General features: G+C 47.7%; 1 protein-coding gene across 2 annotated transcripts; it reads right to left on the reverse strand.

Annotated features, from left to right (window-relative positions):
- Window positions 1-1,138: 1,138 nt before the first annotated feature.
- DYNLL1 (dynein light chain LC8-type 1) lies at window positions 1,139-18,448 on the reverse strand. Of its 2 annotated transcripts, none has more exons than XM_041003808.1 (3): window positions 18,380-18,448; window positions 2,875-3,012; window positions 1,139-1,536 (listed from the first exon to the last, which is right to left on the reverse strand). In XM_041003808.1, exons 2-3 carry the CDS (start codon window positions 3,004-3,006, stop codon window positions 1,399-1,401), a joined length of 270 nt encoding a protein of 89 aa, XP_040859742.1. In that variant the 5' UTR covers window positions 3,007-3,012; window positions 18,380-18,448; the 3' UTR covers window positions 1,139-1,398. The 2 variants fall into 2 exon arrangements, with proteins under 2 accessions (XP_040859742.1, XP_040859741.1); XM_041003807.1 differs by lacking the exon at window positions 18,380-18,448 and adding an exon at window positions 3,212-3,357.
- Window positions 18,449-18,694: the final 246 nt, after the last annotated feature.

The raw sequence follows: 18,694 nt of genomic DNA on the forward strand, positions 1-18,694 counted from the left end.
CAAAATCCCTTGCCTTGCATATGCCAGAATCCCATACATGTTCATGTCCTGGGGACTCTACTTCATGCCCAGCTCCCTGCTCGTGGCCTAGGAAAGCAGAAGATGGCCAAAAGCCTTGGGACCCTGCCACCCACGTGGGAGACCTGGAAGCAGCTCTTGGCTCCTGGCTTCAGATCACCTCAGCCCCGACGTTGTAGCCACTTGGGAGAGTGAACCAGTGGATTGAAGATCTGTCCTCCTCTCTGTAAATCTCCCTTTCCAGTAAATACTTGATGTTAAAAAAAAAAATAAACACCAATTGTTTAAAAAGTCAAAAGCTGCCAACTTCCCAACAGTAGATTACAGATACCCCAAGGTCCAGCTGAGTTGACCTTGAATCAGCTTTTAGGGTCTTCAGACTGTCCCTCTGGAAACCAGTTAGCTGGACAAGATAACTTTGCAGGTCATATTGTTGGACATCAAAATTATAGGTCACTAAAAGAGTGAAAGGTGATAGAACACTTGTATTATTTAATAGCAACCCAAATCACCCCTCTGGCAGTCTCCTGCTTCAGGCCACCCTAAGGGCCACAATAGTAACACGTCCTCTATTGCAAAGCCCTCCCCAGTCCAAGCATGCCTTTCATCAGAACCTCTAAACAGGTATGTTCTAGTAAGTAAATGCCCAAAGATGAGGTCTTTACCCTCTCCTCAGGGAAACTGTTGTGATGCTTAAGAATTCCCAATTACATCCTAGAGCTCTGAAACAAAGAGCCATACCCACCGGTGAAATTAACAACTAATGCCAAGTCCAGATCCTTCTTGCAATATTCAGTAGGCACGGCGACTGAACTACACAACGCTAGAAACCCATCCACACACCCTGCAGCCTAAGCCATTTCTGAATATGTGAACAGCAGCACTCCTCAGATACTGGCTATCTTCCCTCCAGATTACGAAAGCTGCTCTACCATATGAAAGCTTCACCATGCACCAACAGATGTGGGATGGGTCTGAATCACAAAGACTCACAGCTCGTCTATTACATCCCACAGTAACTTACTTCAAGGCCTCACAAGCCCAACCAGGTCCCCTGGGTAGCCAGCTCAGATGCATCTTCACTGCTTACTTGAACAAACTAGCCACACTCAAATAAATGCATCTCCAATATTTATTCTTTTAAAGGAATGAACTGAGAAAAAAACATGGGGAAGACAAGTATGAAATAAATACAAATGTAAGCTGTTGTTGGCTAACTGTTTTATAACCACAACTAGTACACAGAATGCCCTGCACAAAACACAATGAGGGTTCAAAGACTGAGGTGTTCCCTTGGCAAGGCAGTCTCTGATATTTGGAATTTAGGCTGCAGTTTTTGTTTTTGGATGGATCACTGGGTTTGTGGCTGAGTCCATGCTTTTAACCAGATTTGAACAGAAGAATGGCCACCTGGCCCAGGTAGAAGTAGATGAAGTGTTTGGTTTCATGTGTCACATAACTGCCGAAGTTTCTCCCCACAATGCAGTGCCAAGTGGGGTTGTACTTCTTGTCAAACTCCTGGAAAAGAAAACACTGCAATTTTAGTAATAAGCCAGAAGAGTCTACCTCCTGGTAAGTCAGAGCCTGTAGAGGCAGAAAGAAAAATTAGCAGCTGCAAAGTCTCAGAATGAAAGAATGTTCTCCAGCTCCAAGTCGCCTACACAACGTGTTAATGCAAGCACAGCTCAGTCTGAGCGAAGATGGGACGGAAGCTGAGGTCCGAGGCAGGTCAGCCTCAGATGGGCATCTTCATCGAAACGGCAATCACACCTTCACACTTGCTAATATTCAACACCAAGTTCCGGTCAGTCATGTTTAATGCAAACACAACCACATCTTATTTACCATGCACCCAAAACAGGTGACAATTTAGCCAAATACTACATTTAATCCTTCCCCTTATCAGAAGGATCTTAGCTGTAAACAAGATTCCCAAAAGGACTAAGCTTCAGTTAACATCACAATCCACATAGCTGCACATCAACATTTTAGGGACTGCAGCCACTGTCACCACGCAAGAATGCGGGTAGCAGAACCTGACAACGAACTGGCCAATTTTTATCCTTAATCCTAACTTGCCCTCCTGTCCACATTACCCTGAAGGTGCTCATCTGCCACCTGGTCCAAGACGAACAAGTGGCAGAAACATTTTGCCCCTTCACCCCAAAGGGTTCGGGGATCAAGCCTATCTGTTAAATTTTTCAGTAGGTGACCACAAGCAGGAACGCTAAGGTAATTATTTTAGAAACTCCTTTTTTTTTTTTGCACTGTACATCTATCGCATACTGTGCAGAAACTTCTTGAATCTCTGATGGAACTGAGGTTCCCAGAGGCTGCACGCACTGCTGCGCTGTCCTGGTCCCCCCCACCCCCCAGGACCTAGGTAGCTCCGGCTGCCACTTCTTTCCCTTCCCCCAAGCTGAGCTCGCCCAGGGGTCTTGCAGCCTCCACCCAGGCCGCCGACCCCTTTCCCCACTGGAGGGCAGGCAGCCCCGCGGCAGACACCCCCGCAGCTCCCCGCCCCCTGAACGCCCAGATGGATCCTCCGCGCTCAGGAATCCGACCCGATGGGGAAACCTCGGTTCTCCGAGCCTGGAAACCGTTGCTAGGTGGCGTTCCCCGCCCCCCCCTCCCCGCAAGCTTAAAACACCAAAACAAAACCCAGAAACTTCGCGCGCGGAGGGTCTGCTGTTCCAGACGAGAGCGCAAAAACTCCTTCGCGTCCTTCTAGAAGCCTCTACTCCCGAGCCGCCCCGCACGCCCGGACATCTCTGCCGGGCGCTCGAGGGCGCGGGCCCCGGCGCGGGCAGGGTCTGAGTGGAGGGCGACTCGCCCAGCCCCGCGCCCCGTCCTCACCTTCTTAATGTGGGCCGCGATATCCTTCTCAATGTTGTATTTCTCCAGCGCTTGAGTAGCGCACTCCACCGAATCCTGTTGCATTTCTTCGGACATGTCCGCATTTTTGATAACTGCCTTACGGTCGCACATGGTTACCTGCGGGGAGGTCCCGACGAGGGGGTGAGGAGCTGGGGTCCGGGCCGCGCGTCCAGTCCCGCTCCGCTCCACCGCGGGACTACGCCCCCCAAACCCACTTTTCTGGTTGCTTGGGTCGCGACGAACGCCCCGGCAGGGCAAGTCCCGTAGGCGGAAAAGCCAAGCAGCCAGGACCCCCTCGGGGTCCCGAGTCTCTTACCGTGGAGCCGCGGCGGGCTGACTAGACCGGTCTCCCGGGGGAAGACGCAGACTGTGCACAGCTCAGGCGAAAGGATGCGTCCCTACCAAAGCCGTGGCGCATCTAAGCCGCCCCACGCCAGTCGCCACCGCCTATAAACCCAGGCCCCGCCCTACTCCCGCCAGCCCCGCCCGTCCCACGACCCTATTGGCTTAACGCAGCTGACGAAAGTTTCCCATTGGTCCAGGAACTCAATGGTTTCCCCGGGATCTTTCTCCTGCATTTTGTTGCAGACCACAATGCACCGCTCACGGCGTCGGTTGCCCGGGCAATGGACCTCACGCGGTGAGGCCCTCACGCCCGGAAGGTGAGGCCCGGCGGGTCTCGAGGACCACCCGCGGCCGGCTGGGTGGACCCCGAGGGGAGCTCGCTTCCCGGCCTTGGGGGTCGGAGTGGCCGGTAGGAGATGATTCTAGAGTCACAGAAGGCGTTCCAGGCTGCGTTCTTCAATGACAGTCTCTAGAAGTTGGATGACTAGTCCCCCCGACTCTTGCGCCTCACCTGCACCCCTCCCCCAGCTGAATGTAAAGATTCTGACTGAGGTGGTTTCGCCCCTCACATTAGAGTTTATGGATTTGAGAAAACTTGCGGTCCTGAATAAACATCTTTTAACTACACTTTCCGCAATCACCTGAAGTATACTCTCGTTTTTGACCCTCCGTGAGGGAGTGGCTAGTTCAGTAAACTACGGAGCCAGATCCTTCCCGCAATTTAATCTTGACCACCAGCTCTTATTAGCCTTGAGTAACAGCAATTTGACCAAGGCAATGCGTAATGAGGATTTCTCTGGGAACCACACATGCAAATCAGTTTTTAACCTTGGGAGTAAGTGCTTCTACTGCTTGAGAATTTGTGTCCCTGGGAGGGCAGTGAAGATGGCCCCAAGAAGTTGGCCCTTGCCCACACATGTGGGGGACTTGGATGGTGCTCTAGGCCTCTTGGGTCTGGCCAGGCCTTCTGCTGCCCCTTAGGGGAGTGTGCCATCCATCAGTAGATGGAGAATCTCAGGCCTTCCTTAATCCTTTGTAACTCTGCCTTTCAGATGAATAATCAAATCTTTTAAAAAAAGAGAAAACAAAAATTTAGAGCTGTGGAATCAAATGGTACCAGAACCTGAAGCTGTGGCGATGCATACATCCATACGTTCACACATACATACATTATATTCCATGGAAAACGGAATGAAAAGATAATTTCTTTTAGCACACACACAAACACACAAATGGAGTCCACACATACAAGGTGTTTGCAGCAACCCAACTGAAGATGTATAGTATGAAAAAGTGCATGGATCTCAAAATTTTTTGCAACACAAGTGATCTTTTAATTTTTTTTTTCTCAGAAGCGTTTTGAAGTATCTTTCTATAGATTTATGCCTGTGATCTGTGGCTTGGCTAGGTTTGCTGGTTTGGGTTAAAAGGGCTGAGTGAAGTGACTCAGGGAATTAAAATGGCAGCTGTTTACTTGAGTGGCCGCTTACCAAGTTTCTCCCCACAACAGCTGTGCCAGGGACCACCTTCCTCCTGCCTCCTGCCTGGCCCTCTCCTCCCTGAGATTCCAGCTCCAGTGTCACCTTCCCTGAATTCCCATTGCTACCACCCTTCAGCTGCTCTCTGCAATTCTTTTTCTTTCCTCCATTACATGTGCCCCGCTCACCGCATCAGAGGAATCAGCTTAGATATTGATTGGTTTTGGTTTCTGTCTTTCTGGCCCTGTTGTGTTTTCTTTGTGCTTTATTTTTAGCATCTAATTCAACGTCTGGCATGTAGTAGGTATTCAAAAAGTCAGTATGTAATTTAAAAAGATTCATCTTTTTTTTTTAAGGGGGGGCACTTAAAATTTATTTATTTGAAAAACAGAGACACACACAGAGTCCCGCCAACCACTGGTTCACTCCCCTCAGTGCCTGCAACGGCCAGGGCTGGATCAGAATGAAGCCAGGAGAGAACTCCATCTGTGTGTCCAAGCACTTGAGCCATCACCTGCTGCTTCCCTGGCTGCAGTACGAAGCAGCTAGATCAGTGATGGAGGAGCCAGTGTTCCGACCAGCACTCTGATACGGGATGTGGGCATCCCAAGTGGCAGCTTAACCCACTGAGCCACAAGACCTACCCAAAATACCAGATTAAAAACAAAGAAGATTTATTTTATTTATTTTAAAGGCAGAGTTACCAAGAGAGGAGAGACACGTCTTCCATTTGATGGTTCATTCCCCAAATGGCCGCAATGACTGAAACTGGGCTGGTCTGAAGTCAGAGGCCAAGAGCTTCATCCAAATTGCCCACGTGGGTAGAGGAACCCAAGCACTTGCGCCAACTTCCCTGCTTTCTCAGGCGCATCATCAGGCAGCTAAATCACAGGTGGGGCAGCTGGTCTTGAACCAGTTTCCATATAGGATGCCAGCAATACAGGGTCTTAGCTCTTTATGGCACAGTGCTGGTCCTATCATATTTTACATCCACTGATTCACTCTAAATGATTTATAACACATGAGGTAAAGCCAGGCACCTGGAACTCAATCTAGGTCATCCACATGGGTGGCAGGTATCTAAGCACTAGAATCATTCATGAATGCTGTCTCCCAGGCTATGCATTCATTGGAAGCAGAAAATGACATAGTGCCAGAACACAAACAGACATGGGATGCAAGAATCCCAGGTGGCATCTCACTGTGTTAAATGCCCCGCTCTAAATAAGCAAAACTTAAAAACACAAAATAAAGGATGAGGGCCTGGAACAATAGTCTAATAGCTAAAGTCCTTGCGTTGCACACTCCAGGATCCCATATGGGCACTGGTTCTAATCCTGGCTGCACCAATTCCTATCCAGCTCCCTGCCTATGGCCTGGGAAAGCAGTTGAGGACAGCTCAAAGCCCTGGTACCCTGTATCCCCTATGGGAGACCTGGAAGAAGCTCATACTTGATTGCTTTCCCAGGCCACAAGCAGGGAGCTGGATGAGAAGCGGAGGTACTGGGACACAAGTCGGTGCCCATATGGGATCCTGGCACTTGCATGGCGAGGATTTAGCTACTAAACCAATATGCCAGGTCCCTTCAATACTTTCTTGAACTAGAAGTTCTGTAAAAAACCTATCAGCCCCAACACTCCTTTACCTGAAAGAAAGCAGAAGACAAGTCTGCATCTTCAGGATTGATTCAAGAAACCCCATTCCATGGGAGAGTGTAAGAACTAGACTTAAATCCAGAAGCTTCCTCCCCATAGAGAAGGGCTGGCACTAACCTGGGGCTGGCAAGGTTGCTAAGCTTTGGAGCCAAGGACTGGACTGCAGTGCAGGGACAGCAACGCCAGACAGAAGGAGACAATTTGGAAGTGAAACACTCTCTTCCCCACCATTCTGGCCAAGAGCCATGCATCACCTGACTGGACTGACACTCTTCATGAGGACATCAGATCAAGTCAGGCACATCCAAAGAAGCCAAAGAGGCCCCAGTCAGTAGACAGAACAACCCAGGGCAGATGTTAAGAGGCAGTCTGGGGCCCGGCACGGTGGCGCAAGTGGTTAAGTCCTCGCCTTGCACGCCCGGGACCCCATATGGGCGCCGGTTCTAATCCCGGCAGCCCCGCTTCCCTTCCAGCTCCCTGCTTGTGGCCCGGGAAAGCAGTCGAGTACGGCCCAAAGCTTTGGGACCCTGCACCCGCGTGGGAGACCCGGAAGAGTCTCCTGGCTTTGGATCGGCATAGCATCGGCCGTTACGCTCACTTGGGGAGTGAATCATCGGATGGAAGATCTTCCTCTCTGTCTCTCCTCTCTGTATATCCACCTTTCCAATACAAAAATAATAAAAATAAATCTTTAAAAAAAAAAAAGAGGCAGTCTGGGGTGAGCATCCCTGACTTGCCCCTATTAAGGTACAAGTGAATCCGTCCCTCTGAGTCTGTTTCCACATTTATAAAATGGGGATTGTCAAAGTTCTTATTACTCAGGGACAACAGTGGGGATTGAGTGACAGAGTGTACATCAAATAGGCAGCACAGTACTTGGCATGTGGCAAAGATCCATGATAATAACTATCAATTTTATTTAGTGTTAAGAAAACCATGACTTTCTCCACTTTGGTGCTTATCAACATTTTGGACCAAAAGATGGCTTTGTTTTGCTTTGTTCTTCCTTGTTTGAGAAGCTCCAGTGCACTGGAGAATATTAGCAGAAAACAAAGTTACTAGGACTGGTGTTATGGCATAGCAACACTGGAACCCCATATGGGTGCTAGATGGAGTTCAAGCTGCTCCACTTCTGTTCCTGCTCCCTGTCAGTGGCCTGAAAAAAGCAATGGAAGTTGTCCCACCTGGTAGACCCAGGAAAGCTCCTGGCTTTGGCATCTGAGAAGTGACTTAGTAGATGGAAAATCTCCCTCTGTCTCTCCTTGTCTGTAACTCTGACCTACAAATAAATCTCTTAAAAATTACATTTAGGGCCCGGCGCGATAGCATAGTGGTTAAAGTCCTCGCCCTGAATGCCATGGGATCCCCAGATATGGGTGCCAATTCTATTTTTTTTTAAAGATTTATTTATTTTCTTTTTAAAGATTTATTTTTTTATTTTTTTTATTGGAAAGGCGGATATACAGAGAGGAGAGACAGAGAGGAAGATCTCTGAGCGCAATGGCCAATGCTATGCCGATCCGAAGTCAGGAGACCCCTCCAGGTCCCCCACGCAGGTGCAGGGTCCCAAAGCCTTGGGCCGTCCTCTGCTGCTTCCCCGGGCCACAGGCAGGGAGCTGGAATGGAAGCGGGGCTGCCGGGATAGAACCGGCGCCCACATGGGATCCCGGGCGTGCAAGGCGAGGACCTTAACCACTGCGCCACCGTGCCGGGCCCAAGATTTATTTATTTTTTATTATAAAGTCAGATATACAGAGAGGAGGAGAGACAGGGAGGAAGATTTTCTGTCTGATGATTCACTCCCCAAGTGAGCGCAACGGCCGGTGCTGCGCCAATCCAAAGCCAGGAGCCAGGAACCTCCTCCCAGTCTCCCACTTGGGTGCAGGGCCGGATGCTCCGGGCCATCCCCGACTACTTTCCCAGGCCACAAGCAGGGAGCTGGATGGGAAGTGGAGCTACCGGAATGATAACCGGCGCCCATATGGGATCCTGGCACATCCAGGCGAGGACCTTAACCACTATGCTATCATGCCAGGCCCAAAAATAAATCTTAAAATACAAAAACAAAAACCATAACCAAAACCAGGAGTCGGCCTGGCAGCGTGGCCTAGTGGCTAAAGTCTTTGCCTTGAATGCACCAGGATCCCATATGGGCGCCGGTTCTAATCCCGGCAGCACCACGCTTCCCATCCAGCTCCCTGCTTCTGGCCTGGGAAGGCAGTGGAGGATGGCTCAAAGTTTTGGGACTCTGCACCCGTGTGGGAGACCCAGAGGAAGTTCCTGGATCCTGGCTTCAGATCGGCATAGCATCGGCCACTGCGGTCACTTAGGGAGTGAATCATTGGACAGAAAATCTTCCTCTCTGTCTCTCCTCCTCTCTGTATATCTGACTTTGTAATTAAAAAAAGAAAAAAAAAATCTCAGAAAAAAATGGGTAAGGTGGGCAGAGACAACAAAACATTTTGTTGGAGCCATGATACATTGGTGATGCTAATGGGACATTCCAAGTGGACATGTCAAACATGTGATTAAATACGTGAGTTCTGGAAAGAGGGCCAGGATGGAGTTATCATTTGGGGAGTCATCAGCTTATAGATGGCATTTAAAACCATAGAGCTGGATGAGATCACTACTGAGGATGGAATCTGTGTAGATGGAAAAGATAATGCCTAGTCAGCTAGCAATCTCCTCTGAGCATTTGCATTGGGCCAGGCCCCAAGCTAGGTGCTATATAGAGATGGACTTCCCTTGGCTCCCGCCCAAGAGAAGCTCCATGGCTTATTAAATTTTTTCCTAAGTGCTTGGGTCATGCAGAGGATGAGGTCTGGAGCTCTTTCCTTGTCTCTTACTGTCATTTTTAATAGACATTTATTGAGCAACTATTTGGTACAAAGTCACCATCGAGGTACTTAAATCCATCAGCCAAGCAAGTCAGTTCTGGCTCTCGTCCTAGTGAGTTTACATTTTACCTGTGAAGCGGGCAATGGCTGAAGAAGGATGAACATAAGATGTGATGACAGTTTTGATGAATGCAGGATGGAGTTATTAACGGGAGCTCTGCTCTAACCTGAGAAGCAGGGAAGACTTTTTTAAAAAGCCACATTTAAGAAGGCATTACTAGGAGCTGGCCCAGTTCCGTCTCCTTCTATTCTAGCTTCCTGCTAAGGCATATTGGGAAGCATCATGTGATGGCTTAAGTGCTTTGGGCTTTGGCACCCACATGGGTACCACCCACATGGTCCCACATGAGGATTAAATTCCAGGTTCCTGACTTTGGTCTGGGCCATTGCTGGCTATTTGTAGGCACTGGAGGCAGTGAACTAGCAGAACAAATCTCTCTTCTTCTCCATCCTCTCTCCAGTAAAATAAACTTTAAAGTTAACAAAAGTTAAAAAAAAAAGTTACTGTTGGAGTAAAAGGAGCAATGGAGGACAACTTGGCCTTCTAGCTGTACCAACTTGGAGGAAAGCTCTAGATTGGAAAACGGGTCTGAGCATCACTATTTGACTAAGTCAGGGTGCTGAAAGTTTGACCTGGCATTGACTGGGGAGGCAGAAACCATGTTCAGGGAGCAGAAACAGCTGGAGCAGAGACCTAGAAGAAGCAATACAGAGGCCTTCAGACACAGCAGGCCCTATAGGGATAGGCAGGGAAATAGCAGATGTGGAGAAACTTGTTGGGGGCAAGGTCTGAAGGTCATGGCAAGAATGTATATAGGTGGATGGACTGTCTCCAAAATGATCCATTTCCCACCTAGCAAGCCCTCGATAGACAGGCAATGAGATCCACTGGGTGCCTCAAGCTTTTGGGGAAATATGGACTATTGGTAAAAATGCTAGCATTTTGAACCCACTTCCCCGCACCACCCCAGAAGCTCTTCTTTTGTCACACTAGGAGGGATCATTGGATTTCTGCTGAATCCTGGCTGGCTCCCCTAGTATTCCCTAGCTATGTACCGTGCGTGTTAGGGATTGGGAGGCCATACCCCTTACAGGCCCCTCCACCTCCGGCCCTGAGCATTGCCTTCCCCTTACAATCACCCTATTCAGGGATATACAATAAACACTTGTCTGGCAAAGGCAACTCACTGCTTTCCACTGGACAGCTGAACTATTTAGGGTTTATATGTGCAACCCAGACCAGCCAGTCCCTGCTGTACCCTGGGGCTTCTTCCTGTAAGTCTCTGTGGCTCCAGAGACAGAAGGAACAATCCCTCTGCCACACCATGCTCTCACTGTGCTCAATGAATTCACTTCCCCAAAGCACCCAACTCTCTTCTGTCTACCCAGCTTTCTTGCATTTGCTTTCCCTTTGGCCTGGAATGCTTTTCTTCTCATTATGTACCTGCCTAACACCATCTGGTTCTTCAGGTCCAGGTAAGAGCCACTCCCTCTAGAAAGTCTTTCCTGAATACCAGACTGCACAGTAGAGCAGGAGTACCAAGTACTATATTTCTCTCTCTTTTTAAAAAAGATTTATTTATTTTTTTATTGCAAAGGCAGATCAGATTTACGGAGAGACAGTAAATCTGGTTCACTCCCCAAATGGCTGCTATGGCCAATCTGAAGCCAGGAGCTTTTTCCAGGTCTCCCATGTGGGGGCAGGGTCCCAAGGCTTTGGGCTGTCCTTGACTGCATTCCCAGGCCACAAGCAGGGAGCTACGTGGGAAGTGAAACAGTCAGGACAGAAACCAGTACTCATGTGGGATCCTACTATATGCAAAATGAGGATTTAGCCAACTGAGTCATTGGGCTTGGTACTATATTTCTTATAGCACTCAGACTTAGACTTGGTAGTCACCGGGAGAGTATGTAAAGAGGTAGGTGCCAGGACTCCTGAAGATACCAAAATCCACAGATGTGCAAGTCCCTTATGTAAAATTACGTAGTTTGTAGTATGAACCAGGCACTATGGCCTAGTGGTAAATCCACGCCTTGCATGTACCAGGATCCCATATGGGCACGGGTTCGTGTCCCGTACGAGGCTCCTGGCTCCTGGCTTCGGATTGGCTCAGCTCTGGCCATTGTGACCACTTTGGGAGAGACCGGCAGATAGAGGATTTTTCCTTCTGTATCACCTTCTTTCTGTATATCTGCCTTTCCAATCAAAACAAAAGAAATCTTTAAACATTTTTAAAAGCAAGGTTACCTTTAAAAAAACTATGTAGTACATGCAAATAACCTATGTATATTCTCTCAAATATTTTATTTATTCTTAAAATAATCAGAGAGCTATTCTACTTTATTTTAAACTTTATTTAACTAAAGAGACAGTCAGAGGTATCATCCATTGGTTCACTCCCCAAGTACCTCCAACAGGTAGTGCCTGGGCCAGGTCAAAGCCAAGAGCAAGGTACTCAACCCCAAGCTCCCATGTGGGTGGTTCATATACCATGAACATTTCTCACTACGTGGGTGACAGAATGTTTCCTAGGGTGCACATTAGCAGGAAGCTATGATTGGGAGTCGATCTAAGTATCAAATCCAGGAATCCCAGTCAGTGTCAAATGTCCACACCCTCCAGATCAAATGTCCACACCCTCTCTTGTACACTTTAAGCTCATTTTTAGATGACTTCCAAAAACCCGATAAAACCACAGCAGGTGAGCCTCCACACCACTTCATTTACATGAATTCAGCATAACACTCAAAGTGACAAATTCAAGTTTTATTTTATGGAACTTTCTGGAATTTTCTTTCTCAGACATTTTCAGTGGTTGGATCCACAGATATGGCTCACATAGCTGCAGAAGGCCAACTGTCTCTCACTTGGCTGTAACTGCCTTTTTGTTTGTGAATGGTGTGAGGGCAGAGTTTGGGTCTGACTCAGTCTTGTATTTCTAGCACTTAGCATGTGAACACAGAGCCATGCACTTGCATGGCTCAGTAAATATTAACCAAATGAATGAACAATGTGGGACTGGGCAAAGGAAGGGGAAGCCATCTGAAGTCCCATAAGCCATGTTCAGAACCCTGAGATGTCAGGGTTCTGGGGGCTGCAGCTTACCAGGAGGGAAGGAAAACCCTGGCTTCCTGGCTTCAATGATTGCACCTCAGCAAGAAGAACTAGCAACCCAGGAGACAGGCACAATAACAACAACAACAACAACAACAACAACAAACTGGTTCCCAGCTGCCTGGCTCCAGGGAACATTTGTCAATGTGACATTCACAGAAGCCCTGCACATGTGCTGGCTTGGAGGGGGAGAGGGGAGCCTGTGCCAGACACAAGGAAATTCAGCCACTGTGCACGTGTTAGCACTGAGCGACATGTGGCTGAGAAGCTTCTTGGTTCATTTAGTGGATTTCTTCCCCTAAAATATTAAAAAAAAAAAAAAATCCTCCAGATACATTTTTTATTTATTTATTTTTTTCACCTTTAAGAAATCTGTTTGCCTTGGCAGCACCATTACCAAATTGTCAAGACACAGTTCATTAAAAATCTGCTTAGTACAAAATTGATGTGGGTCCAAAAAAGTTAGGGTTCTATTAAAATAAATGCATCCTTTTGCTGCTTCAAAAAACATCTTTGAGGCTGTTACTCATCTTTTCACACCCCATTTAACCTTTTGTTTGTGTTTCTAGTTAACAGTGCCCTAGAGTAAGAGTCCAAGTTATTTGACAGGATGTAAAAAAGGTTTAGGGAGGGCATCCCTCCCTCTGCACGTACCAGAACTCCATATGAGCACTGGTTCGTGTCCTGGTTATTCTACTTTCTGTCCAGCTCCCTTCCTGTGGCCTGGGAGGGCAGTAGAGGACGGTCCAAAGCCTTGGAATCCTGCACTGATATTGGAAGCCCAGAAGAAGCTCCTGGTTCCTGGCTTCGGATTGACTCAGTTTTGGTCATTGCGGCCATTTGGAGAGTGAACCAGCAGAAGATTTTTCTATCTCCCCTTTTCTCTGTAAAGCTTCCTTTCCATTAAAAATTAACAAATCTAAAAAAATATGATGTTTAGCAAAAAAAAAAATTAGGGAAAAGTTTTATGTTAAAGGACAGGAATTTGGGGTTTAGAAAATAAAATCTGTTGAATTTGATGAGCCCATTTGCAGGTTTGCACTGAAGTCAGAAGAACTCTTTCACATACTGGTTAATAAAATCAACAGGTGTTTTGGTGATCTTACCCACCTTCCTGTAGCCCTTGACCCTTATCATCCTAATCAATTATCATCAAAAATAAATAAAATTAATAAAGTAAAATAAAATAAAAAGGTGTTTATGCAACTACTTTGTGTCAACACAGTAGGGCCAAAAAGGGGAAGGACTTGTTCCAGTAACTCTAGACCTTTCTGAACAGAATGTGAGACCATTGAAAGTGATGAATTCCTGTTCTGTCCCATGTCCCTACTCACTAGCCACATTTGGTTACTAAAATTCTAATTATATATACTTCAGTATAATAAAAAATTCCTGTTCTGGGGCCACCACAGTAGCCTAGTGGCTGAAGTCCTCACCTTGCACGCCTGGGATCCCCTACAAGCGTCGGTTCTAATCCTGGCTACTCCACTTCCCTTCTAGCTCCCTGCTTGTGGCCTGGGAAAGTCTAGAATGGCCCAAAGCCTTGGGACCCTGCAACCGAGTGGGAGACCTGGGAGAGGTTTCTGGCTCCCAGCTTTGGGTTGGCTTAGCACCAACCATTGTGGCTACTTTGGGAATGAACCAGTGTATGGAAGATCTTTCTCTTTGCTTCTCCTTCACTCTGTATATCTGCTTTTGCAATAAAAATAGATAAATATTTAGGGAAAAAGTTAAATTTCACTTCTCGGTTGCAATAACCATATATGAAATGCTCAATAGCTTCGCAGAGCTAGACTATCATATAATTCAGATACAAAATGTTTCCCTTACTGGACAAAGTTTTATTGGTCAGTGTTTCCTTGATATTTTCTCCAAAACAAAAAAAGCCTTTTTATCTTCAGGTGTAATTTGTGCATACAAAGTTCACAACTTTGCAGAATCAGGGTCAGGAAGTAGAGATTAGGGGAGAGGAGATAAATCCAAGAAAAACAAAAACTTATATGAAAGAGCTGAGGACTCTCCTGCTGAACAGAACAAGGTAGCAAAACTAAACAAATGAGAAAGCTGCTGAGCTGCTTCAAGTTCAGTTGGTTCACAATTAGAAACAACCTTAGCGAAATGGAGGCCATGAGTTCCCACCTGTTCGGCCAGATCAAAAGAAAACATGAGTTCTTTCTTTATCCAACACTGACTGGGAGCCATGTTCAAGGCTTCCTGCTGTCTTCAGGAACCAGCAAAGGAGGATGACAGGCACGACAGGCTGCAAACCTTAAAATTATCTTCATCTTTGTCTTTTCATCCTCCCACACTTGGCACTTGCTTCCTTAAAACTCTCTGCACCTCCCTCCCATTCCATCCACCCTGCTCCCAGCTCAGATTCTCTCTAGTTCAGCTCATTCTGCTCCCCTTCCTCCCTTGCACCACCCAGGTATTCGCAGAAATGTTTGAGTTAATCCATTCACACAAATACAGTGGCAAAGCAGGACAGAAAGACCCTGGGAACCGTGACCAGCAACACATTCCACCATGACCCAGCCCACGGTTCTGCCTGCCAGCCAGGACCCGTTCCTCTAAGATGACTCATTTTCCCACTTCTATCTGCTCCCCCACCTCTTCCGTTCCTACCCACTGCTGCTGAGGGCCAGGATCTCAGAGAAAGGCTCACGGCCGAACTGACAGGGGAGGAAACAGTTTGCTGGGATGCCGGAGAGGACTGATGTCACGGGGAAAGGAGAAAACCAGCTGTGCAGGTTCACAGGATGTTTAATCTGCACTAGTAATTATTATTATTTTAAGAATTTGGGCACTGCCCTGCTCTTTGGCAGAGAGTAAACGGCTTGCTGTTAGACGTATATTAACTCTTAATTTTTTTTTTTTAAATTATGTTCAGGGTCCTGGTGCGGTAGCCTGCTGGCTAAAGTCCTCACCTTGTATGCACTGGGATCCCACACAGGCGCTGGTTCATGTACTGGCTGTCCCACTACCCATCCAGGTCCCTGCCATGAACTGGGGAAAAGAGGTAGAGGATGGCCCAAAGCCTTGAGACCCTGCATCCACGTGGGAGACCTGGGAGAGGTTCTGGCTCCTGGCTTCAAATCAGCTGAGCTCTAGCTGCAGCGGCCACTTGAGGAGTGAACCAGTGGATGGAAGATCTTTCTAGCTCCCTTTTCTCTGTAAATCTGCTTCTCCAATAAAAATAATATAAATCTTCAAAAAAAAAAAAAAAAAAGAAAACTGTTTTTAAAAATATTGTTCATTTACTCCAACATGGGGAAAACTGCAGGATCTGTGGTCTGACTGTGGAGTGCATATATCAGAACTGGGCCTCCCCAGCGACTCAGACGGAGCAGTGGACAGCATACCCAGATGCACATGGAGGATAGGGCAGTCCATTGGGGCCAGCAGAGAACATCTGGTACCACAGCAGAGGAACGAGGGCAGAACAAATTGGTTAACTCCCCCAGCCCAGCACTGACAGCACATACCTGGGCGAATAGAGACTCTAAGGTGGACTGTGTCAGCCAATGGACCTTGGAAGGATTTCCTCATCTACGGATCGGTAGGATGGACAGCATTTTAGTTCTATCAAAACCACTTGAGCAGAAACTTTGGCGCATGTTCCACATCGGGGACCCTGGGATGACATCAGGTGGCCGTTCCCCATCCCTGGGTACTGAGGCAGTTGGGAGGGCGGCTGCGACTTCTCCCTTCATCTACCACCTTCCCTCAGATACAAGAAGCAAAAAGAAAATTTGGAAGTAATGGTCTTACCTGCTTTCTCCTAATCTTCAACCCTTCCTACCCTGATCAATTATGTAAATATCATCAAAAATAACATTTTGAAAAATTATGTTCATTTTGTTTGAAAGGCAGAGAAACAAAGAGTGATAGTGACGGAAGTCAGAGACAGGAAGAGACGGAGATACACACGCAGAGAGAGGAGAGCGAGCGATCCAGACAGAAATACTTAGAGGGATCTGCCACCTGCTGGTTCACTCTCCAAATGCCGGCAACACATCTGGGCCAGGCTTAAGCCAGCAACCAGGAGGCAAGAACTCCGTCTAGGTGTCTCACATGGGTGACAGGGAACTGACTGCTTGAGCCCTCACCTACTGCCTCCTAGGGTGCGCATTAACAGGAAGCTGAAACTGGAAGCAAAGCAAGGTTTTGGTTTTTTTTTAAAGATTTATTTATTTTTACTGGAAAAGTCAAACATACAGAGAAGAGTAAAGAAAGAGCCTCCAACCATTGATTCACTCCCTAAGTGGCTGCAACAACTGGAGCTGAGCTGATCTGAAGCCAGGAATCAGGAGCCTCTTCTGGGTCTCCCATACAGGTACAGGGTCCCAAGGCTCTGGGCCATCCTCTGCTTCTTTGCCAGGCTACAGCAGGAAGCTGGATGGGAAGCGAGGCTGCAGGGACACCAACTAGAACCCATTTGGGATCCTAGTATGTGCAAAGTGAGGACCCTGGCCACTAGGCTACCATGCCGGGACCCAGAGCAAGGATTTGAACAGAGACATTTTAATATGGGATGCCAGTGTCCCAAGTAGCATCTCAACCACTGTTAAGGCAGCCATTAACGTTTAACAGTTGGCCAAGGTCCTATGTCAATCAGTGGATTTTTCAAAGCCCTCATAGTGCTTGGAGTGGCAAGATTGACAACGATTCATAACTGTTGCAATATCAAAACCACTTGAGCAAGAACCTCAGCGCATGCCCTACATCCGGGATCTGGGGAGGGTGGGAAAATGGGTGGGCCTTCTCCCTTAAATAACCCCCTTTAAACATGAAGGTAACAATATGGAAAACATACTAGTATTATCCACTTTCATGTAGCCCTTGAACCTTCTTACCCTAATTAACTATGTAAAGAATGTCAAAATAAAAATGAGCACATGAAAAAAAAAATAAATAAACATTAAGTAACAGCATTGTTTAACTGAGCTTAAAATACAATCCACACTTAAAACGAGTATCACTATGAGTTTTCTTGAAGATCTTATGATTTACAATAAAATATTCTGGTATGTAAGATAAAAACAAAACAAAACAAAACAAAACAAAACAAAACAAAAAACCAGTTGGCCAAGGTCAAAGATGTCTTCTAAATCCAAGGAGAGGGGCTAGCATTGTCAGGTGGTAGGTTAAACCACTGTCTCAGATACCGGCTAAACCCCAGCTGGTCCACTGCTTAGTCTATCTAGCTCCTTGCTAATGCACTTTGGGAAGCAATGGGAGACCGTCCAAGTGCTTGGATCCCTGACACCGGATGGGGATCTTGTCTCTTGACTTCATCCTGGTTCAGCTCTTGCTATTGCGGCCATTTGGAGAGTAAAACAGTGGATAGAACATCTGTTTTTCTAAAGCCGGCTGGGCTTAGGTCAAAACTGTGAGCCAGAAAGTCAATTCTGGGTCTCCAATAAGGGTGTCAGGAACCCGACTACTTCAACAATCCTCCCTCCCTTCCAGGAAAACCATTAGCAGGAATCTGGAATCAGAGGCCGGAGGTTGGTATCAAACCCAGTCACTCTTTTCCTTTTTTTTTTTTTTTTTAAGTTTTATTTATTTTCATTGGAAAGTCAGATTCACAGAGAGAAGGAGAGACAGAAAGAAAGATCTTTCATCTGCTGGTTCACTGTCCAAGTGGCTGCAATGGCCAGAGCTGAGCTGATCTGAAGCCAGAAGATTCTTTTGTGCTCCCAAAGTCAAGGTGGGTGTGTGTCTACCCGATACCGCAAGTATTCACATCGGACGGCAGACTGTGTGTTCTAAGCGTGACCCCACTTTGGTGGTGGGGTGTTCTTCCTTTTCTCCCCCTGGATATCGGAGGTGGGGGTGGGGGGAGGCAGGTCCTTCTGTCTTGTTTATAAAGATTATAAGCACCGAAAGCCACAGGCACGTTCGAGACGGGTCAGAAAAAGCAGGCGCCCTTCACTCCCTCATCTCGTAAGCTAAATGGAGACCGCGAGGCCCCAAGGGCTACTGACCTGAGGCTGGGGGCCGCGACAGCCTACGTTGGGGGCTCGTGAGGACCGTCCAGAGGTCAGCCTGGCGCCCCGGCCTGACTCCTTCCCTCCGGTGCCCCGCACGCAGAGTGACGGCCGCCGGCCCCGCGCGCTCCCCACCCCCTGGGCTCTGTGAGGTAGGCGGCACCCGACGAGAGGAGTCACCGAGGCTTGAGGCCGCCTCCGCCCAAGCCTAGGCGACGGAGCCGGGTCTTGGGGGACCGACCGGGAGGCTCCCGGGGCCGCCCCCGGCACCTACAGGGGGCGCCGGCCCGCGCGCACGCGCGATCGCCTCCG

Source organism: Ochotona curzoniae, unplaced genomic scaffold (assembly GCF_017591425.1).
Source record: "Ochotona curzoniae isolate NIBS_2020 unplaced genomic scaffold, NIBS_Ocur_1.0 scaffold_274, whole genome shotgun sequence".
NCBI classification, from domain to species: domain Eukaryota; kingdom Metazoa; phylum Chordata; class Mammalia; order Lagomorpha; family Ochotonidae; genus Ochotona; species Ochotona curzoniae.